The following is a 23,707-nucleotide window of genomic DNA, read 5'->3' on the forward strand; positions in this document are numbered from 1 at the left end:
TTTTGTACCATATACTTAATATAAGATTCTGTAGCCCTTATAATCTTTGTATGATTTATAGACAAATACAGCATTTATATTTGGCTTTAACGGAAGAGGAAGGTAGAATGACTGTGGGGATGTCCAAGTTGTGTGATTCTAGATGCTTAGCCTCCATTTCAAAGGAAAAAAAAAAAAAATGATTAGGGTACTAGCACACAAGCACCGAGCCACTGTTAAAGGAACAGTAACACCATAAAATGAAAGAGTTTTAAAGTAATGAAAATATAATGCAGTGTTGCCCTGCACTGGTAAAAGTGGTGTGTTTGCTTCAGAATCATTACTACTGTTTATATAAATAAGCTGCTGTGTAGCAATGGGGGCAGCCATTCAAAGGAGAAAAGGCTCAGGTTAAATAGTGGATAACAGATAACACCATGTCTTATAGATCGGGTGGCTCACGATCCTGGGAGGGTTCGTGACATCACAGGGTGGAGCAAGATACATCATAGGGTGGAGCTAATTGCTGATGACCATGTCAATCAAGTGGAATCCTGCCTGGTTTTTTTTGGAAAACTGAACAGAATATCTTGACCCGGGAAGCCCTTCTGAAAACAGAGCTTTTCTGCTGTGTAACCTGAGCCTTTTCTCCTTTGAATGGCTGCCCCCATTGCTACACAGCAGCTTATTTATATAAACAATAGTAGTGTTTCTGAAGCAACACCGCAGTTTTACCAGTGCAGAGCAACACCGCATTATATTTTTATTACTTTAAAACACTTTAGTTTTTTTTTTATGTTACTGTTCCTTTAAGTTCTGTGTCCTAGGCATCCCCCGTGTGAGCACATGCCCAGTATGGAACTTCAATTCACCAGTTTGTGTACCACCCACCTTTAACAGATGCAGGGGATGCCTTGTACATGGATGGGGGTGCTCACAAGTAAAGAACCCTGGGCCAGTGAATTTTTGGAAGAAGGAGCATGGGGTAGAAGGCAAGGGGCTACGGATCAGTAGGGTGTCTAAAAACCTTTACTTTGCCTTTAAAAATGAGACACTTCTGTTGACATACTGACAGTAAGGGGGTTCAGCTGTCAGTATAGGGTGTTCCTGTGCTACGTCACCCCCATAAGTGCCAGTGTAGAACTAGCAGTCTAGTCTCCAGTTTCCCCAGTGCTTGTAGAGTTAGGGCTGTGAAATCAGAACAATCGGACCCCAATCTTCCAGAACAGTGCTGTCCAACCTTCTTGCATGGGTTCAGCACCAGAACACGTTCATTAGCCACATTATACTAAACACAGTCATACAAAGAGTTCTAGGAGACTGTTGGTTAAGCTGGGGTCGGCTCTGTTCTGAAAGATCGCACGCACTAGTATTGTGCTTCGCAAGACAGAGAAGGAATCGGACAATATACTCTCATAATAAAAAATATTTTTCTTTCCCTGCTTTGGCTCAGTTATAAAATAAAACGGCTTCAGTGAGTAAAAATCCATATAAGAAAAAGAATACAGTGAATGCGGAGAGAATGCTGAGTGTAGGTGGGACATAGTGCTTTGGTTGGCAGTTTGATGTGTTGCGTCAGGCACGGTTTGGTTCTAGCTGCCAGGTACGGTCAGGTGGTTTCTTATCATTTGTCTCTTGTAAGTACAATTTCTGTCAGCTGAATGAGTGCGTCTCTCTCAGGGGACGGCTGCAGCTTGCTGATCTCTTGCACTGCTTGATTGCAGTAATTCTGAGCGAGGTAAGTTGTTTGCCGGACACCATCACTCTGCAACGTAGAAGTGAAAAATAGAAATAGTGCTGGTAATAAGCAGACAATCGCCCATTCTAATAAAGCAACACACCCTTTACTTAAAGGGATACTGTCATGGGAAAAATTTTTTTTTCCCAAAATGAATCAGTTAATAGTGCTGCTCCAGCAGAATTCTGCACTGAAATCCATTTCTCAAAAGAGCAAACAGATTTTTTTATATTCAATTTTGAAATCTGACATGGGGCTAGACATATTGTCAATTTCCCAGCTGCCCCAAGTCAAGTGACTTGTGCTCAGATAAACTTCAATCACTCTTTACTGCTGTACTGCAAGTTGGAGTGATATCACCCCCCTCCCTTTCCCCCCCCCAGCAGCCAAACAACAGAACAATGGGAAGGTAACCAGATAGCAGCTCCCTAACACAAGATAACAGCTGCCTGGTAGTTCTAAGAACAACACTCAATAGTAAAAACCCATGTCTCACTGAGACACATTCAGTTACATTGAGAAGGAAAAACAGCAGCCTGCCAGAAAGCATTTCTCTCCTAAAGTGCAGGCATAAGTCACATGACTGGGGGCAGTTGGGAAATTGACAATATGTCTAGCCCCATGTCAGATTTCAAAATTGAATATAAAAAAAATCTGTTTGCTCTTTTGAGAAATGGATTTCAGTGCAGAATTCTGCTGGAGTAGCATTATTAACTGATGTGTTTTGAAAAAAAACATGTTTTCCGATGACAGGATCCCTTTATCTCTCTATCTCTCTAGCAAAGGACCCACGGAATGTGAATTAGAAAGCACTCTGGGTTGGAGTAAAATACAAATAATGGTGCAAGCCGGGGAGCTCTGTGAGGTCTGCCTTGCGTTTAATAGGACCAGTAAAACATTTTTTTTTTAAGTTAAATATCCATTCCGGAAGTTTGTTCTAACAGTGTAACTTCTGCGTCATTTATTTCTGTAGGAGCAGACGAGAGGTGAAGGAATGCAGCAGCAGCTGGTCAGCCATAAATCTAAAAACTAAAGAAGGCCCCTCCTAAATCAGTGCGTCCATTCCTTCACCTCTCGTCTGCTCTTACAGAAATAAATGACGCACAAGTTACACTGTCCGCGGTTAGAACAAACTTCCGGTTTAGAAGGCTGGCGAGGAGGAGATGTGGAGCGCCGCACCTTGGATGTTGCAGTCTCCTTTTGGGAAAGTCAGTGAACATCCGGTATTTTTTTTTTTTTTTTATTAAGCATAATACACTCTCTGCAGGACAGATCTGTAGGTGGAAAAGGGTAGATGGATTTTTAACTTAAAAAAATGATTGTTACTGGTCCTCTAACAGGGCTGCACTTATGGCCTGCCTGAAGGCCTAGAATAAGACTCTACTTAAGGGCAGACACACTGATATTTCTGGAGATTAGCTGCCCAGCGACAAATCGCTTCTTCGGACGACTAATCTCCATCCAGCTAGAATGTAAATCGCAGGTGTGAATGGCACTCGGATCACTTCGGCTTCCTCTTGAGGCAACTTCTGGAGACTTCAGGAAAATGAATGTGATCGAGCTGGCGATTTACATTCTAGCCGGTGGGAGACTAGAAGAAGAAGAAGCGATTTGTCGCTGGGCGACTGATCTCCCAAAATAGCAGCGTGTCGCTGCCCTTAGGCTGGGGTTCAACAATAATCCTGTCACCCCATTATTGACATTTGTTTTTAAGGCCAGCTCAAATGTGTCCGTATAATAGGAGCAGTTGGTCAGTAAGTAGTTGCCACCTGGCCGGCATTTTTATGGCAATGTTATTAATAGGGAAAAAAGATAAATATCTAGGAAGGCCGGTATTTTTTCCCAGAGAAGGTGGCAACCCTATCAGTAAGCCGTCTTGGAAAACGTATTGAAAAGAAACCTCTCACAATTTATCATCTCTGCCCCTAGTGAAACAGTCTCACATTGTGAACACGACTCTGAATTGAACATGAGGAATACAAAGCACATCCGTTACCTGGATAACACACTGCCACGCTCGCTCGACATCTCCTGGCAAACTGAATCTTCTCATAATCATGTCATTCAGCTCCGGAAACTAAGTGAGGGACAAAATAAACATTCACCCAACCTTCAGTGGCTGATCAGTAGCTATTCTTCACAATTAGGCGAGATATAAATGGTTCATTAGTTTGTTTTCTCACATTACTACAATGAATCCAACCACGGGGTGTGTATGTAGTGCATTGCTATTAGCCAACTCAACCTGTTGTATTGTGCAGTGATGGATGCTGGAAATATAGATCTGATTTGTAATTAATACAGATAATTACTACATGGCAGCACAGAAACCAGTGCAATTAGCATCAGAATTTAATAATCAGCCCTGTAGCATCAGCTTATATTACAGACCAACCTCATTTTCTGCTGGATAATTAGTGATGACCCCTAAGCTTAGCTTCTCAACAGCTGCTCAGAGCCCACTGAGCATGTGAGTGTCACAGACACTTTCCAAGATGGTGACCCCCTGTGACAAGTTTGAAGTCCTGGATCATTGCTGCTATTGACAAGCTGAAACTTAAAGGGATACTATCATGGGAAAATCATTTTTTTTCAAAACTCATCAGTTAATAGTGCTGCTCCAGCAGAATTCTGCACTGAAATCCATTTCTCAAAAGAGCAAACAGATTTTTTTATATTCAATTTTGAAATCTGACATGGGGCTAGACATATTGTCAATTTCCCAGCTGCCCCAAGTCATGTGACTTGTGCTCTGATAAACTTCAATCACTCTTTACTGCTGTACTGCAAGTTGGAGTGATATCACCCTCCCCCAGCAGCCAAACAAAAGAACAATGGGAAGGTAACCAGATAGCAGCTCCCTAACACAAGATAACAGCTGCCTGGTAGATCTAAGAACAACACTCAATTGTAAAAACCCATGTCCCACTGAGACACGTTCAGTTACATTGAGCTTGAAAAACAGCAGCCTGCCAGAAAGCATTTCTCTCCTAAAGTGCAGGCACAAGTCACATGACCAGGGGCAGCTGGGAAATTGACAAAATGTCTAGTCCCATGTCAGATTTCAAAATTGAATATAAAAAAATCTGTTTGCTCTTTTGAGAAATGGATTTCAGTGCAGAATTCTGCTGGAGCAGCACTATTAACTGATGTGTTTTGAAAAGGATGATGACAGGATCCCTTTAAGGCTGGTGCAATAAGTTCAGTATATAAAATATGGCATTTTTATCCATATTAATTTTTAGGGTTTAGTTCTCCTTTAACCTGCTTAACAAGTATTTGTGATTTATGAAAGGACAGCTTATCATGACTGAACAGCTGAGGCAGCTAAAATTCTATAACTGTAAGGGGATACAGTATATTACCATATGCAAATTGAAAAATAACTACAGGTTTTTAGAACATAAAATATTTAAATAAATAATTTTTCAATACTAACCAATTAAACAAAATAACAGACACTGTTCTCAGGTATAAATAATATTCTGGATAACACTATTCCTTTAAAGGAAGAGATAAAGAGAATATAAAAATGAGCAAGAAGGGAAAGCAAAGAGACAATGGGAGATGGATGTGCAGAAAAGGAAGGTGAGGAAGACAATGGGATGAGGAGGATTTATGGGGAAAAAGAAGAATGGAAGATAATGGTGAAAGGAGGTAGAGCAGAGACAGGGATGGTATAAAACATGGAAAGAGGGGAGACCAGAAAACAACAGGACAGAGTAAACAGAATGGGGCAGTGGACAGAAAAGTGGGTGGGGAAAGGGCAAGAGAATAAGTATGTGAAGCAGAGAAGGAAGGGCAGTAGAAAAGTGAATGAGGAAGTGAAAGGAAGAGAAAAGAATGGGGGGGAAGTAAAAGAAAAGATTAGAGGAAGTAAAAAAGAGATAAAATGAGCAGAGCAAATGTAGGAAGAGGAGATTATAAACAAAGGGGAAGGTAGTAAAGGATGAAAGAAAGCGACTAAAGAGTAAAAGAAAACTAGTGGGGAGAAAGAACAGAAGAGCAGGAGTAATAAAAAAACAGCAGAAAGAGTGGAAAAGGCGAGTCCCTAGAGTACATATATGATATAACTAATATGGCTGTTCCTATGCCTTCAGTCTCCTTGGGCACCTAGAACAGCCCTGGTTTATTGTTTACCTGACAACACTCAATATTATTTGCGCTTATTATAAAAACCAGAGATGAAGGTACAAAGTGTTACCTGTTGACAAGCAAATAAAACCGGACCTGTTGCCAATCCCAGTTTCAGATCGGCTGCGGCTGGTTTCCCCAACTGGTTGGCACAAGCTGTAAAGTCCAACACATCGTCTATAAGCTGGAGGAACAACAACCAGAAGGCAAGTTAGCCAAAAAGGGACCACCAGCGCCGATCCGCGCCTTTATGCCGCCTGAGGCGGCCTTCCGTTGCCGCCCCGACCCCTCCTCACGGCGCTCACATTTTCTGCGCAGGAGGGGGTCGGGGCGCTGCACGACGCTAGTGCAGAGAGCGCAATTGCGCTCTCTGCACTAGAAGAGCCGAATTTCCGGGTTGAAAACCGGAAATTCGGCTCTTAGTTACCAGGAGCGGCATTTTTGCCGCCCCTGGTAACCAGGGGGGCGCTGCCGCCTGAGGCGAGTGTCTCAACTCGCCTCATTGGTGGAGCGCCCCTGGGGACCACGAGATGCACATGGTTTGGCAACAACAAATCAGAATGGGAGGTGAGCCTTAGAAGTATATTGTATAGAGAACAGCCACTAGAGTGCTAGATGTTCTTACAAGGACCACTGCTGTTTCCCAGAGCACAAGTCAGGGTTGCACGTACAATATTATTACTATTAGCTGGGGATGCACTGAATCCAGGATTAATTTCAGTATTCTGCTCTTTCAAATCCAAATCCTTAAAGGGGCTGTTCAGCAACTGTTTTAGTTCAGTTGGTTTCAGATAGTTTACCAGAAATAAAGACTTTTTTCAATCACTTTCCATTTTTTACTGTTTTTCCAAAATCTATGTTTAAAATTTAATTTTTGTGTCTCAGTCTGGCAGCTCAGTAATCCAGGATAATCTGAATTGTTACAATTTTGCTACAATTAGTTGATCCATTTCTCAGCAGCATCTGTGGAGTATCAGCAACTATTGTATCAATTCTAACAGCTGCCTATAATGAAACCCAGAGATTCTGCTCAGCAGGGACAAAGATAAGAAATGTATCAACTAAATGTATCAATTTAGAACAGTTTACAGGGTCGGCGACCCCCCACCCAGAGCTGCTTTAGAAGGTGAAAAATGAAACTTTACACTTAAAGGGCTGGTTCACCTTCCAAACACTTTTTTCAGTTCAGCTGGTTTCAGATTGTTCCCCAGAAATAAAGACTTTTTTCAATTACTTTCCATTTTTTTACTGTTTTTCCAAAATCTAAGTTTGAAGTTGAATGTTCGTGTCTCTGGTGTTTGAGTCTGGCAGCTCAGTAATTCAGGTGCCGACTCTAAATTTTGCTACATTTAGTTGATACATTTCTCAGCAGCATCTCTGGAGTATCAGCAACTATTGTATCAATTCTAACAGCTGCCTGTAATGAAACCCAGAGATTCTGCTCAGCAGGGACAAAGATAAGAAATGGATCAACTAAATGTATCAATTTAGACAAGTTTACAGGGTCGGCGACCCCCCTACCAGAGCCGCTTTAGAAGGTGAAAAATTAAACTTTACACTTCAATATTAGAAAAACGGTGACACACAGAAAATAGAAAGTAGTTGGAAAAAGTTGGTGATCTATCTGAAACCAACTAGTTGTATGAAGGTGAACCACCCCTTTAATAGTAATATTAGAAAAACAAGTCACACATAGAAAATAGAAAGTAATTGGAAAGTCTATTTCTGGTGCACAATCTGATATCAACTGAACTTTATCCGGGCGCTGCATGCTCGGCTCTCTTTTTCTCTCCCCTTCGATTTGATATTCGGCTGAATCGTTCACTTGGGGGTTCGGCCAAATCCAAAATAGTGGATTCGGTGCATTTCTACTATAAGCACATTGCGGTAACTGTAGAATGTCACGTTCAATGATCAGTCTGTCCATGAAAAGACTAATTTAAATGGCAACATGTTTCAGAGCAGCCAAATGCTAAGGATGTTACTTACCTGAAAGGCTAAGCCAACATTCTTGCCATACTGGAATGCAATCTCATGAACGGCTGGATCAGGACAAGCCAACACTGAGACCTGCGGAGAGATGAATGGCAAATGTATCCCAGTGAGCTTTGCTCTTCCCTAGCTACAGCTAAACAACATATACTATAGAATTAGCAGTTTTCACCAAAAAAAAACCAAAAAAAAAAAAAACCAAAAACTCAAACACGCATTAAAAACGGAGGGAGACCCATGAACCAAAGCAGAGACACCTTTAACTTTGGGCAGACAATTTTTTTCCAACAAAATTCATTTTCATAAATTTTTGGTTGGTGCTGGGTAGTTTGCTCTCCTATCATCTAACTACATTTTCTTTGCCTTACTATGCATTCTAATCTATATAGTCTGGAGCCCAATCTCATACTGATGAACTAAATGTATTTGAGGCAGCACCTTGGGCCACTTTAGTTTGAATATATTTATAAAGACAGAATCTCACCTATAAATCCTGCTGCTGTGTGACAGCAATGAAGACTATGGCATTATACTGACCAAATAAAGAGATTTGTATTGAACCAGGTTTTTTAAAGGAACAGTAACACCGAAAAATTAAGTGTTTTAAAGTAAGGATGCACCGAATCCAGGATTCGGTTCGGGATTCAGCCTTTTTCAGCAGGATTCGGATTCAGCCAAATACTTCTCCCCGGCCAAACCGAAACCTAATTTGCATATGCAAAGTAGGGGCGGAGAGGGAAATCGTGTGACTTCTTGTCACAAAACAAGAAAGTAATGTTTTCCCCTTCCCATATGCAAATTAGGATTTGGTTCGGCCGAATCTTTCGCTAAGGATTTGTCCGAATCCAAAATAGTGGATTCGGTGCATCCCTATTTTACAGTAATGAAATATCCTCTACTGTAAAACTGGTGTGTTTGCTTCAGAAACACTACTATAGTTCATATAAACAAGCTGCTGTGTAGCAATGGCGGAAATTGAAAAAAAGGCTATATGGCACAGGTTAAATAGTGGATAACAGATAACACCATTATGTTCTACAGAGCTTATCTGCTGTGTAACCTGAGCTTTTTCTCCTTTGAATGGCTGCCCCCATTGCTACACAGCAGCTTATTTATATAAACAATAGTAGTGTTTCTGAAGCAAACACACCAGTTTTACCAGTGCAGGGCAACACTGCATTATATTTTTATCACTTTAAAACAATTACATTTTTTTGATGTTACTGGTCCTTTAAGTTTTGACCCCTTTGTATAGAAAAGGATCTAAGGGCAAGTAATTAAAAAAAGTATCAAAGTAAAAAAAGTATTTATCAAAGTGTGAGATTAGAACAGAAAAACTCACTTTCTATTCATTCCAAAGGGATTTTTAAAATCGTATTTATCAATGGCGTTCACCAGTGAGTGAGTTTTTCTGTGGTGAGTTCTAATCTCACATTTTGATACCCTTAGGGTCAGGCCACACAGGGCGTTTTGGGGAGATTTGGTCTCCTGGCGACCAATCCCCCCAAACGCCTTCCCTGACTCTGCGCCGGCTAAAATGAAAAAAAACACCGGCGCTTGTGATTATCGACAGCGTTTTTTCATTTTAGCTGGCGCAGAGTCAGGGAAGGCGTTTGGTCGTTGCAAAAATGAGGCGATTAGTCGCCAGGCGACCAAATCTTCCCCAAAACGCCCTGTGTGGCCTGACCCTTAGAGTTGGGTACCACCTAGGATAAAGTACAAACTACGAACAAAATATGTCCATTCAAGTATCGTATATAACAGATAACCATAATAACCAGCTGACCCCAACCACCCACTCACTGTAGACATATGTCATTTTGGCACAATAGTAAAATCTGACATAGGGCCCTGCACGACTATAGGAACGTACATACTGCTTTACAGCTGTTGGCTATGAGGCTTGCCGTCTTCTTAAAAGTCTTTTCAAGGTAGTGAGAGAATCTTTCATTTTCATTCTCTTTGGAACCCAGTTGAAGAAATTCACCTAGAAAAGAAAAAGTATTTAGATACTGCCCCAATACGACACAAAAAGATCCATGGGCAAACCCTGCACAGATTCTGGAATGTACATAAGCAGCATGATAATATAATGTGGGAAAGTGAGAAGTGAAATGTTTTTGTGTTCCTAGCCAATGTATGTCAAAATCTGCTGCAATGTTTGTGTAATCTGCTTGATCAACCACAAACACAGTGTTGAGGTTATAGTGTTATCTTGCAACCATTGAGAGGACAGCAGGGAAGCATAGCAGCAATATACACATGTTGAAGGGATTCAATGATGCAATTAAATATACTGTACAGCTGCTGATTGGCCAGCTTCCATATACAATGGATAACCTCCTATTATAGTTAAACCGCTGTGTTTGCATGTTCCTAGCTACTGGAATCATAAACAAAGAGGAAAGCTGAAGGGTTAACAAACCAGTACAGGAATGGGGCCTGTTATTCGAAACGCTTGGGACCTAGGGGTTTTCGGATAACAGATCTTTCTGTAATTTAGATCTTCATACCTTAAGTCTACTAGAAAATCATTTAAACATTAAATAAGCCAAATGGGCTGGTTTTGCTTCCAATAAGGATTAATTATATCTTAGTTGGGATCAAGCACAAGCTACTGTTTTATTATTACAGAGAAAAAGGAAACCATTTTTAAACATTTAGATTATTTGATTATAATGGAGTCTATGGGTAACAGCCTATCCGTAATTCAGAGCTTTCTGGACAACGGGTTTCCGGATAACCTGTACAGTAGTGATGTGCGGGTTGAGAATTTCTCGACCCGCACCCTACCCGACCCGCACCCGACCAACTGCTCCCCTTTATTTATAGACCCTCGCCCGCCCCGCAGTGACATCACAAAAGGGGCAGGGCAGGCGGAAGTCTATATATTCCGGCGCTGGAAGTCGGCAGTACTAGGTCGCGGGCGGGGAGAGCAGGAGAAGAGCTCGACCCGCGCATTTTGTCCAGGGGTCGGCCCGAACTCACTACTGTACAGGCATTATCCAGAAACCATCTCCCATAGACTCTATTTTATCCAAATCAAAATATTTAAAAATAATTTCCCTTTTCTCTATAATAATAAAACAGTAGCTTGTACTTGATCCCAACTAAGATATAATTAATCCTTATTGGAAGCAAAACCAGTCTATTGGGTCTATTTAATGTTTACATGATTTTCTAGTAGACTTATGGGCAGATTTACCAAAGGTCGAATTTGGAATGTATGTGAATTTTTTTTTTTTACTCTAATCAATTTGAATGTACTCACAATTCAACTGGGGGGTTATTTATGGAAAAATTTGATCGTCTAAAATTCGATCGAATGGGAACGCCCCGTAAAATTCGATTTGTATTCGATCTGAATACAAAAGAAATTTGAATAGAAAGTCAGGAAGGCAATTAGCATCTTCAAATGGGTCAACAGACCTTTGCCATTGACTTGTAAATAAATTAGGCAGGTTTTAGTTGGCGAATATTAGTACTGTTTCCACGGTCGAGGTGTAATAAATCTCACATTCAAATTGTGATTAAAATTAGAATGTGTGAATTTTGACACCAAAAAAATGTTGAATTCAAATTTACTATTCAACCCCTAATAAATCTGCCCCTTAAGGTATGTAGAGCCACAGTACAAAAAGATCCTTTATCTGGAAAACCCCAGGTCCCATACCTGTACCAAGAGAATTCACACACATATCGAATATGATAGTAAATAACCTAGGGAATGTAATTCACGTGGGCAGGTAATTCAATGAGCAACATCAGTTGCCAATTACGACAGCATGTTTTAGCTTCATACAAAAGGAACAGCTGCTACTTACCACGCACCAAATCTTCCATAATTTGAGATATCAATTGTATTACTGTGTTATTCCCAATTCGTGCCAAGGCCACTGCAGCTACTGAAAGTATAAAATCCCCAGCAAGGACCGCCTTAACAAAAAAAAACAAATAACACAATTTAATACAAACCCCTCTGGAGCAATTGTTTAGAGTTTATAGCAATGCAACCTAAATGGATTATAAAAAGGTTTATGTTAGAGTCCTGCGCAGGTACATTTTTTGGAACCCGTACCCGCAATCCAGACCCGCATTCTTACCCGCTACCCGACCAGCAAGTACCTTATCCGCACCCTGGACCCGCTGACCATCAAAAATTAGAAAGTGTCGTCATTGTAAACCGAAAGTGACATCATCGGAAGTTGACGTGATCAGAAAAAAGGAGTAAAAATCGCATATTGAGAAGTCCCGCGGCCCAACCCGCCACCCACAAACCCATCGACCCGCGTCTATACCCGCACCCGGAACTTCTACCCACAACCCGCAGGATACAGCAGGTTTTTTTGGGTAACCCACGGGTACCCGACCCGCTGCAGGACTCTAGTTTATGTCCTACAGTGTAGCTAGTGAGAAAATGGTGTGATTTTGCTCAGCAGATATGCACAGTGAGTGAGAAGTTGTTCAAGTTCAATAAGAGCCACAGTATTGGCAATGTGTTCTGCTTTTTATTTTTAATTAACAGTTAATATGTAGCTTAAATGTATATGTACATTGTAAAGGTTTTTTCTATTGATTTTTCCCGCGTCACATCAGTTTCATCCAGAGCCAAATAATCTTCCTGTACGTTTGAGAAACGTGTGGGAGGAATCCAGAGTTGTGATTTCTACATCCATTCATGTCTCCACTAGAATCAAATATCCTGAAAGACTGGATTAACCGATGTATCAAGGATAATACAAAATTGCCTCGGGCAAGTTTTTTGATGGGAATCGGCTAAATCATAACCAAATGTATTCCAAGATAAATGGAAAAGCCTGATATGGGTGTGGCCCCCATCAATGGGATGACACCACAATAAGCAACTGAACGAGCAATATCGCCCTCGTGTTCAGCCGCCACTTACTTTTCTTTCGCCCCAGATTTGATTGACAGTTTGCTTCCCTCTTCGAGAGTTGGCATCATCAATAACATCATCGTGGACTAAGCTAGCAGTGTGGATCATTTCTGAGATCTCAGCAATAGTGCGCTGAGAAGGGTGCACCTCCCTAGAGAGGAACAACAGAAATTTAGCAGCAGTCAGCTATGTCTAATGGTATATCTGTAACCTAGATATTGTCTGTATGTATCAATCTTCCATATTGACACTGTCAGGCAATCTGCGGTAGTGATGTGCGAGTCGCACCTGACCCTAACCTGCCCCCTCCCGAACCGCACTCAGCCCGGGCCCGCTGCTGCCCTCTTTTTATAGACCAGTGCCCGCCCCGCAGTGACGTCACAAAAGGGGCTGAGGCAGGCGGAAGTCTATAAATTCCGGTGCCGGCAGCACTAGGTCATGGGCGGGCGGGTTTCGAGTCGGCCCGCACATCACTAATCTGCAGGTTTCTAGGTACAACTCCTATCTTCCTCTGCCAGAAGCAACAACAGTTTATGAAATTATATATATTTGATAATTGCCCTGGATTTTACCCCACTGCAGTTAAGGGCTGGATAAAATTCAAGTCTGAAACAAACTGCGCCCTGTTTTGCCCATGTGCTATCCATATTGGAAAGTATTCTATAGGGTTTAGGTATGACAATCAAAATGCCCATCAGTAAACCTGTGTGTTTATTAGAGTATGTGTCTCTACTGACATCTGTAGAGTGATTTATCTAACTGGGACAGACTGAAGTAGTATAGTCATACTGTGCGCGTATATGTCCTAATAGAATCCAAACTTAACTAACTTTCCATGCAAAGTTGGATCTAAATAGATGTATTAAAGTAAAAACTGTACTGGATTAGATAGCTAAACCAGCATATTGCAGCTAGCTGATTTCGACCCCCGTGTGACCCTAGCCTAAAAGGGAACTTACCGGCAATTATTGTAATGACTATTGCACGCCCGAGCCATTAGCACAACAAGCATTGGTCTGAAAGCTTTCCCTTTTCCATCAAAATAATAATCGCACATTTCTTTCAGGTCCTTGGTTGTTATAAACAGCTCCTAGGATTACAAAATAAACAGAAATAAAAGCACAAATCGTTTAGAAGAACAAGTAACAAGCAGGCGAGGTTCAGCTCTGTCACCCTATTGACCTGTGCACTTCATCTGGCCTATGACACTTTGCCCAGGTCAATGCAATTGTTGGCAGATCATATTGCAAGGAATTGCTTCACCTTAAGAGTCGACATGATTTAAAATGCTTACGCCTGTGGGCACTGTCCTACACGTCAATGATTATGGAAACCCATGTTAATCCAGTATAAAACACGGATAAATACCAACAGACTGGTAGGAGAGTACTGGTCAAGATAAAAGGATTATTGAACAAGATGCCATGTTAATGTTTAGGCAAGTAGAATTCAGATGGAGACCCTGGGAAATGAATAAAACGACATACCTCTCTTTGTATTTCCATAATGAAAATACAATGGCCTTAAAAAAAAATAAAAAAATGTGCGCCTTTAACTGTGCATGCTGGACTTTGTGTAGCCCATCCCTGCTGCAGAAGCTTGCAAGCCAGATAAGATAAAACCAATATAAACTAAAAAAAGGGATGGGAATGGCTGATGCTGTAACCAGTAAGGGTATAATGGCAATTCTCCTGTCCATATTCAAGAGGACTTAAAGGGATTCTGTCATGATTTTTAGTTTTTACTTTTTATATTGCACGGTTTACACTGCAAATTTAACTTAAAGGTGGCCATAGACACACAGATCCGATCGTATGAATCGAGGATTCATACGATTTTCGGATCGTGTGTGGCGTGTCCCGACTTCTTTCGTCCGGCGGAGATTGGTCGTTTGGTCGATCGGTCAGGTTTGATTTTGACCCGACCGATCCCGCCGGAACCCAGGGCACATCGTAATCGGATCGTTCGGCCATGCGGCCGAACAATCAGATTACACCCGATATAGCCATGTTTGTTAATGGCATATCGGGGAAAGATCCGCTCGTTTGGCAATGTTGCCAAACGAGCAGATCTTTGCATCTATGGCCACCTTTACTCTACAATATAAACTTCATTCCTGCACAACCAGCAAGTGTATTTTTTTTAGTTGTAATACTGGTGTGTAGGTGCATCTCAGTTCATTTTGTCTGGTCATGTGATATCAGAAAGACTTAAGGATGGCAGGCTGAATGTGTCTCAGTGGGACCTGGATTTTACTAGTGAGTGCTGTTCTTAGATCTACCAGGCAGCTGTTATCTTGTGTTAGGGAGCTGCTATCTGGTTAACTTCCCATTGTTCTGTTATTAGGCTGCAGGATGGGGAAGGGGAGGGGGGGGGTGATATTCCAACTTGCAGTAAAGAGTGACTGAAGTTTATCAGAGCACAAGTCACATGACTGGGGGCAGCTGGGAAACTGACAATATGTCTAGCCCCATATCAGATTTCAAAATTAAATATAAAAAAATATTTTTGCACTTTTAAGAAACAGATTTCAGTGTGCAGAATTCTGCTGGAGCAGCACTTTTAACTGATGCGTTTTGGAAAAAAAAAATTTCCCATGACAGTATCCCTATAAGAACTATAGGGAGCACGTCACCTTCTTGATATCTTCATAGAAGTTCTTCAGGTCTCTGCTTCCAAGTGTAAACGGGTCTGTATATTTGGCCTCGCTGCTGGTCTTTCTGTAGCAGCACGCTCTGGGCGTTACGTGCAAAAGCCGGGACGGAGGCCTGTGGGAAAAACTGAAACTTAATGAAGGAAAATCATGAATGAACTTGAGGCAAAGGTGCTGCATTACTTGACTAAAAGGAGTCCTCAACAATTCCAGTTTGAACCTTTTTCAAAAGGCAAAGTCTGCTGCTGGACTCTTACATTATTGGGGGCTTATTCACACGTGGGACATCATAAAGGAGTGGGGCACAAAGGAGACATATAGGGGCAAATTCACTAAGATGCGAAGTTGCGCCAGTGCTCCGCAAATTCACTAAAATCCGAAGTTGCGCTCAGGGGTAGCGTAAGGTTGCGAAGTTGCGCTAGCGTTGATTCGCTATGTAAAGCAAAGTTACGATAGCGAAGGCTAATTTGCATACGGCGCAAAATTCAAATTTCAATGGAGGAATACGTATCTGCACTACAAATGCCTAGAAAACCTTCAAATCAGCAAATAAAAATTTTATTTTGCCCTACACATGTGCCCACTGTCTAGGTAAGTTGCCATGAGTCAGGAAATGTAGGGGGGAGGAAGGGGAGCCCCAAAAATTTTTTCGATCTCAGCTCTCAGCCATCATGTAGAAAACACGCCAGCGTTTTTTGGGACTTAGAAAAAAAATTGACTTTTTTTTAAACAATCCCTATCTACTCTATTGCGCTTCACCAGGTCTGAGGTGGCGAAGGAAGTCTAGCGTAAAAGGTAGCGTTCAGTACACTGCGCAAGTTAGTGAATTTGCGTAGTTACGTCGCTAGCGAAAATTCGCCTGGCGTAAGGGTGCGAAGTAACACTAGCGAAACTACGCCAGCGTTCGTTAGTGAATTTGTGCAGTAACGAAAATGACAAAAGCTAGCGAATTAACGCTAGCGTTCGGCGCTTCGTGAATTTGCCCCATAGTGTTTATGGCTGAACTCAGGGTGGGTCCATCTTACACTTACCTCCAAAGAAGGCTCCTCACATCTGTAAAGTGAGCCGAGGTAACCGGACATGGTGGTGCCTATGAAAAATAAATGTATAGAGGAATTTTACACAGCTATTGGGTATAAATGAAACCACCTCCATGCAGTTGGTGTGGCTTTACATCTTAGATTGGACATTTCCAAAGGGCAGGGCATGTGACATGCGAGTGTCCCTGGATCCAACTTTATATGACAACAGCTCCATCTGCACTTGCATTTTCCTTTAAAGGAACAGTTACCCCAAAAAATAAGTGTTTAAAATGAATAACAGTATAATGTAGTGTTGCCCTGCACTGGTAAAGGAGTGTTTGCTTCAGAAATACTACTATAGTTAACATATATAGATAACAGATAAGTACTACTATTGTTTATATAAACAAGCTGATGTGTAGCCATGGGGGCAGCCATTCAAGCACAGGATACACAGTAGATAACAGATAAGTACTACTATAGTTTATATAAACAAGCTGATGTGTAGCCATGGGGGCAGCCATTCAAGCACAGGATACACAGTAGATAACAGATAAGTACTACTATAGTTTACATAAACAAGCTGCTGTGTAGCCATGGGGGCAGCCATTCAAGCACAGGATACACAGTAGATAACAGATAAGTACTATAGTTTATATAAACAAGCTGCTGTGTAGCCATGGGGGCAGCCATTTAAGCACAGGGGACACAGTAGATCAGGGGTTACCAACCACCAGGCCACGGCCCACTACCAGGCTGTGGATATACTTGAGCTGGGCCGTCAAGCTGAGTCCGAATTTGAAGTGATGTGCATAGTTCATGTCCCCCCCCAGTCCTTGAAAAAAATGAGGGCTTTACACCGGTCCCTGGGGCAAAAAAGGTTGGGGACTGCTGCAATAGATAACAGAGAAGTTCTGAAGAATTATATTGTATACTAAATCTGTTATCTGCTGTGTATCCTCCCTCCTCAGGGAGCAGGAAGTGGAAGAGAAGGGAGGGATTATTAGGAGTTTTGCAGAAATATTCAGGCGCCCTCTTTCCCTGCCATTAACCCTCCTTGATTTGCATGGGAGTGCACCAGGTCTGGACTGAGAATCAAAATAGGTCCTGGCATATCAGCCCAAACTGCTCCCACCAGCCCACTAAATAGTGACTTTCTATGGGACCTTATAGCAGCCCCTCTGGCATTTGCCAGACCCACAGATTGCCAGTCGGGGCCTGGAGGGCACAGCTACACACTGGGTAACTAAGGCTCAGGAAGAAAGTGGAGAGGTGAAGTTCAGCTACTGCCTGTTTCTGTCTAACAGTGATCCCCAACCAGTGGATCATTATTAACACATTACTCTCCGACCCCCTTGGATGTTGTTCCCAGTGGCCTCAAAACAGCTGCTTATTTTTGTATTCCTGGCTTGGGGCAAGTTTTAATTGTATAAAAACGAATTATACTGTCAGAGCCTCCTATAGGCTGCGAGTCCACACAGGGGCTACCAGCAGCCAATCACAGCCCTTATTTGACACCTCCAAGGGCTTCTGCTCCCCAACTCTTTGTCCATGTGAACGTGCGGGTGTATAACCTTCAGGCCTGAGCTTGACTCCTGCAGCAGAGCTCGTGCCAGTCACACATGAGGCGGCACAGGAGTGAGTGCCAGTCCCCTGTTATACACTCGCCTATAGAGCGGCTGCCAGGAAGCAGCAAAACACCTGCCAACACTGTGACCTTCCCCCTCACCTTTCCGCAGCTTCCTCTTATCCGGGCGACTCTGGCGCAGTGTCCGACTTCCGTGCTGTGCAACTCCAGGGCCCAGGCCTGACTGACCCCCCGATGTGCTCTGCACAAGAACCTCCTGCCCCAAGTCTGAGCCATCACCTTCTCTCCGGCACCACAGTACCGGCTGTACAGCCCACGCCCTCTCACCCTGTGCAGCCGGAACCAGGAGTTGCAATTCCGGAACAGAACTGACGTCACGAGGAAAAGAGAACGAGACGCCATTTGTGATAAGGGCAGTGGTGTTTATAGAATGTTATTGAGCAATAAGTTCGTCAATCTTACAGTCTCTAGGTTCCTCTCAGGGCTGGCTAAATATACTTTTATAATAGGCTCTATGGCAGCATTTAGCCAATAAACAGGGCGAGCTCTGGGCATGGGGTGTCGTGTGTTGGTTAAGGTTTGGGCAAGTAAAGGTGGCCATACATGGAGAGATCCGCTCGTTTGGCGACATCTCCCTCCGATATGCCCACCTTGAGGTGGGTAATATCGGGCTGATCCGATCGTGACCCTAGGGCCCAACGATCGGATCCTAACGATGCCGAACGGGCGGTTGGATCGCGGGACCGCATCAACGAACAGATGCGGCCGCGATCCAACTGGATTTTTAGTCCCTTCCGATCGAGATCTGAAGGGATCCGTCGGGGGGCCCCCATACACGGCCAATATGCTGCCGACACGATCTGTCGGCAGCTTTTATCGGCCCATGTATGGCCACCTTAAGTCAACGTCAGCAAGAATTCACTGGCACACAGGTAATGCAAGCAGGTTATACCTTGCTAAGTGTTTATTGCAGCATGCAACGTTTCGGGGTTGCCCCCTTTATCAAGCATGGGGGTTTCGGGGTTGCCCCCTTTATCAAGCATGGGGGCATGCTTGATAAAGGGGGCAACCCGGAAACGTTGCATGCTGCAATAAACACTTAGCAAGGTATAACCTGCTTGCATTACCTGTGTGCCGGTGAATTCTTGCTGCCATTGGATCGTAAGGTTGCCGTTGCCTCATTTTGCTGTGCACCAGGGATCTCTATTGTTGGGAGGGCCAGGGTGTGCGAGTACTCACTGGATCGTTCCACCTTAAGTCAACTCCATGGCTAATACTTACCCTTCTAAAGCTGGCCACAGAGTCAGACGCAAAAATCTGATCGTAGGAATCATCGCATGATCGGACTTCCCCATCCCCCGACCTGCCACTAACCATTCAGATGAAATAAAGTAGTTGAACAGATCAGCCGATGTTCTGCCCCTGACAGCAATCGTACGAAAGTTATGTCCGACCAAAGCTAGTGACAGTCTCCCACTGAAAATCGTACGATCTGCAATTAGGGTTACCACCTGGCTGGTATTTTACAGGCCTGGCCAGTAAAAATGATGGTTGATCCCAATGTTATTAACATGGAAGGCAGATAAATATATAGGAAGGCCGGTATTTTTTTTTCAGAAAAGGTGGCAACCCTATCGGCAGTGCATGCAGAGATATTATTGGCAGCCGACAGAAATCTTTTAACCTGTCCGATCGACCAACCGACCGATCTCCGCCGGATGAAAAATGTCGGGTCTCTCCACACGGTCCGAAAATCGTACGAATCCTCGGTTTGTACGATCAGATCTTTGCGTCTATGGCCAGCTTAATGTGCACCCAATGTGGGTGTCAGGTGCTTAATCTGGATGACCTTCTCCTGGCCAACAGGTCCTGTATCCAATGTAAAAATGAACCAGCAGCACACCGATTTGAAGTGAAGCAAATTAATTCCTTGTTTATTTAGCCCATGTACATACAAGATGTACGTTTTGGACCCCTTTGCCCTTATCTTGGATGTACATGAGCTAAATAAACAAGGAATTCATTTGCTAAACTCCATGGCTAAATGGCGTGTGGGCAGCAGGAATAAGCAGCTTTCAGGCATAGCTCAGATCCTTTTCATTGGAAATGGCTGCCCCCATGGCTACACAGCATCTTGTTTATTTAAACCAGGGGTCCCCAACCTTTTTCACCCGTGAGCAACATTTAGATGTAAAAAGAGTTGGGGAGCAACACAAGCATGTGCCAAATAAGGGTTGTGATTAATTATTTGTAGCCCCTATGTGGACTGGCAGCCTACAGGAGCCTCTGTTTGGCAGTACACCTGGTTTTTATGCAACCAAAACTTGTCTCCAAGCCTGGAATTCAAAAATAAGCTCCTGCTTTGAGGCCACTGAGAGCAACATCCAAGAGGTCAGGGAGCAACATGTTGCTCATGAGCTACTGGTTGGGGATCACTGATATGAACTATAGTATAGCTGCTGAATTAAATACACCAGTTGTACCAGTGCAGCACAAAAGTACATTATATTTTCATTACTTTTAAAGAATTTCATTTTTTGGTGTTAATGTTGCTTTAATGTTTTCCCAAACCAGAGTGTGGGCTTTAGCGAGCCTGTACCACAAATAACTTTGCTATGATATACCAGCATAGTTATTATGAGTTATTATAGATAGCTATCATATATTTCTGCTAAATCTTTTATCAGCTGGGCTTACCAAGCACAATATTTTCACACGCTCACTTCCAGCCATGGCAAAGCTTTTAGAATACCAAACACATACCATGTAACATTTGTTTAGTATATACATTGGGAATGTCTAACTTGTAGTCCTCCAGGTGTTCTTGTACTCTATCCGTAGGATTTATTTGTAGGCGCACCCCACTGCCACTCAACACAGAGATCATGTAGCTTTGCTTCTTACTATTTGTAGCAATCAGGCAGAAATAAGTGTTATAGGCCCAAGTATTTTTACTGCATACTTTTTTTTTTTTTTCGTTTAATTCTTTTTTTTGATTTTAACCTACAAACCAGCTGATTGCTTTCAACAGGTTAATTGCAGGTTACAAAAGGTTTAAAACATTAGCACATTTCAGATAACAATATGAAGTCTGAATTCATATGAATTAAATACAAACTCAATAAAGTAACACATGATACCACGTAATTAAACAAAGCTCAATAATGAAAAAATATATATATATATATATATATATATATATATATAAAGAATCCGTGAAGAGCCGGCACAACTCGTAATTTGCTGTGTTATTTGCCTGGGTGCTATCAGCAAGAAATCTTCATGAATATCCAGAACCAAAGCGAGCACTCTCAGGTCTTATTAGTCCAATAAAAGTGTTTTTATTTAGCAAACAGAAGCTGACGTTTTGGCTAGCACTCTAGCCTTTCTCAAAGATATATATATATATATATATATATATATATATAAAAAACAACAATAAACAAAAAACTTAAAGATTACTATTCCAAGTTGCAATTGTCTCTACTCGACAACTAAATAGGGTAAACTACTGCTCCCCTGCGTTCCGTTTTTCTGCGTTCAGACGCAGGGGAGCGCAGGAATAGATGTATTATTTTTTCCAATGGGGCTGTACTCACACAGGCGCATGTAGGCGCCGAACGCAGGTTGAGACGCAACATGCTGCATTTTTCCTGCATTCGGCGCCTACATGTGCCTTGTGTGAGTACAGCCCCATTGGAAAAAATGTAATGCGTCTATTCCTGCGCTCCCCTGCGGCTGAACGCAGAAAAACGGAACGCAGGGGAGCGCAGGTAAAAACGTTCGTCTGTAAGAGCCCTAAGAGTAATATATAATCAATGTGAATGAGTTGGCTATTATGTTTGTATAGAAGAGGAGCATCTTTCAAAAGCCATACAGTTTAATATAAATTCCCTTTTATTTACCTCTATAATGCTCAGATATCTGGACCATATATTCAAGAAACGATTTGTCATTTTTTGGTTTCCCGTTCTACAACGTATTGCCTCTTGTAAACAAAGGTTGTTTAGGTAACTCAAAACTATTTCTAACGTAGGTGTGCTCTCCTTTATCCAATACAAAAATAACGACTTACGAGCTGCAGCCATTAGCAAAAGTGAAAGATATCCTGAGAAATGATAAAGTCTGAGGCTTTATTTTCCATTTGAATAGAGTCTCATACCTCTGTTATTTGGTCATATGGTGTCCAAAATCCTGAATCCTAAAGATCTGAGAGCCATGTTAACAATTTGATATGATTAGCTATTTTTTTCCTGCTGCACATGAAATATTACAAAAAATAATAAATATTCCCACATTTTATTCTTGTCTAAGTTCCCGTGAGTTTGGGTTGGGCTGGCCAGCTGGGGGATGGCAGAGCACATTCACAGGAAAGTCAGACATTCAATCTATGCCTCTTCTCCTATTGCAATATAGGAATATATATTATTTCCCTAACAATATCAGTCCAAATAGACCTCTCATATCTCTGCAATTCCTGATCAGTTTAGCTCCAGGAGGTGGCAGTGACGTCAAATAAATACTTGTACAGTTGTGTTCAGAGTAATAGCAGTGTGTTTAAAAAATGAATAAAGCTCAAAATCCTTATAATAGCTTTTATTTCTATACACTCAAATCCATTGGGAACACTGCACATTCTATTCCAAATCAAAACATGAAGAACAATGATTGCTATGATGGTACCAGGGACTGATTGGTCATAAAGAGCATTTGAAGAGGCAGTTCTGTTGGAAATCTGTAAAAAAAAATTCAGATTTCCCGTACCAGTCAGTTGAACTGAAGAAGCTGCTCGGATGAGGAGTGAAACATCTTCATTTATTACTCAGCAAGTTCAGCTGCTCTTGATTTACTTCTACTAGATATACCATAACCTGGATGAATGAAAACCTTCATAGGGAAACTGCAGGGACACTTTGTAGCCATTCCGCCACAACTTTCTCCAGGTGTTGAAACACATCCTCTTCCTTCTTTATTCTTGATAATGATTTTCTGACCTTGAATATTTTCCGTACTGACCTGTGGTAAGTAGAAGGAGATAACTATGCCAAGGGTTCCTAATATTAATGGCGAATCAGTGCGAAATTCGCGAAACGGTGAAAACCCATTGAAGTCATTGAGCGACAGTTTTTAAACGTGTGACTATTCGGTCCAAATGCATTAAAGTCAATAGGAGTCCAAATAATTTTGACGCGCCACAATTTCTTTAAAGTGGCGGATTTTTCGGCGGCAAATTGTCGCCCCAGGTTCGAAAATTAATTGGCTTGCGGCAAAAAGTGGAAATTCTCTGCAAATTCGTATCTGCCAAATTTATTCGCCCATCACTAGTTCTTAATCTAAAGGTAAGGGCCCAAAATGGGTCAAGATAAGCCAATAGTTACAATTAGGGACGGGCGAATTTTACCTGTTTCGCTTCACCAAAAATTTGCTGCCGGCGGAATGTCGCCGACGACCATTAAAGTCTATGGGCGTCAAAAAAATTTTGTCGCGCGTCTTTTTATTTTGACAAACAAAGCCATTCAAGTCTATGGGCGTCATTTTTTGGGCGAAACAAGGCGAAAAAATTCGCCCATCCCTAGTTACAATTTACAGAATAATATATATTTAGGCAGCAGTGTTTACTGTAAAAAGCTGATACATCTTTATCAAAATCTTGTACCCCAAAGCTGATTCCATACTTGACATAAATCCCATTATAAAATGAAGA

The 23,707-nt window shown here is 42.1% G+C and overlaps 1 protein-coding gene across 1 annotated transcript; it reads right to left on the reverse strand.

Annotated features, from left to right (window-relative positions):
* Positions 1-1,390: 1,390 nt before the first annotated feature.
* pdss1.S (decaprenyl diphosphate synthase subunit 1 S homeolog) lies at positions 1,391-18,411 on the reverse strand. Its single transcript, XM_018269084.2, has 11 exons — positions 18,145-18,411; positions 16,425-16,483; positions 15,376-15,508; positions 13,700-13,830; positions 12,750-12,891; positions 11,668-11,779; positions 9,721-9,830; positions 7,841-7,921; positions 5,922-6,035; positions 3,714-3,794; positions 1,391-1,744 (listed from the first exon to the last, which is right to left on the reverse strand). The coding sequence occupies exons 1-11, from the start codon at positions 18,403-18,405 to the stop codon at positions 1,604-1,606; spliced, it is 1,365 nt and encodes a 454-aa protein (XP_018124573.1). The 5' UTR covers positions 18,406-18,411; the 3' UTR covers positions 1,391-1,603.
* Between the last annotated feature and the right edge of the window lie 5,296 nt (positions 18,412-23,707).

The sequence above is a fragment of the Xenopus laevis genome, chromosome 6S, assembly GCF_017654675.1.
Source record: "Xenopus laevis strain J_2021 chromosome 6S, Xenopus_laevis_v10.1, whole genome shotgun sequence".
In the NCBI taxonomy this organism is placed as follows: Eukaryota; Metazoa; Chordata; class Amphibia; order Anura; family Pipidae; genus Xenopus; species Xenopus laevis.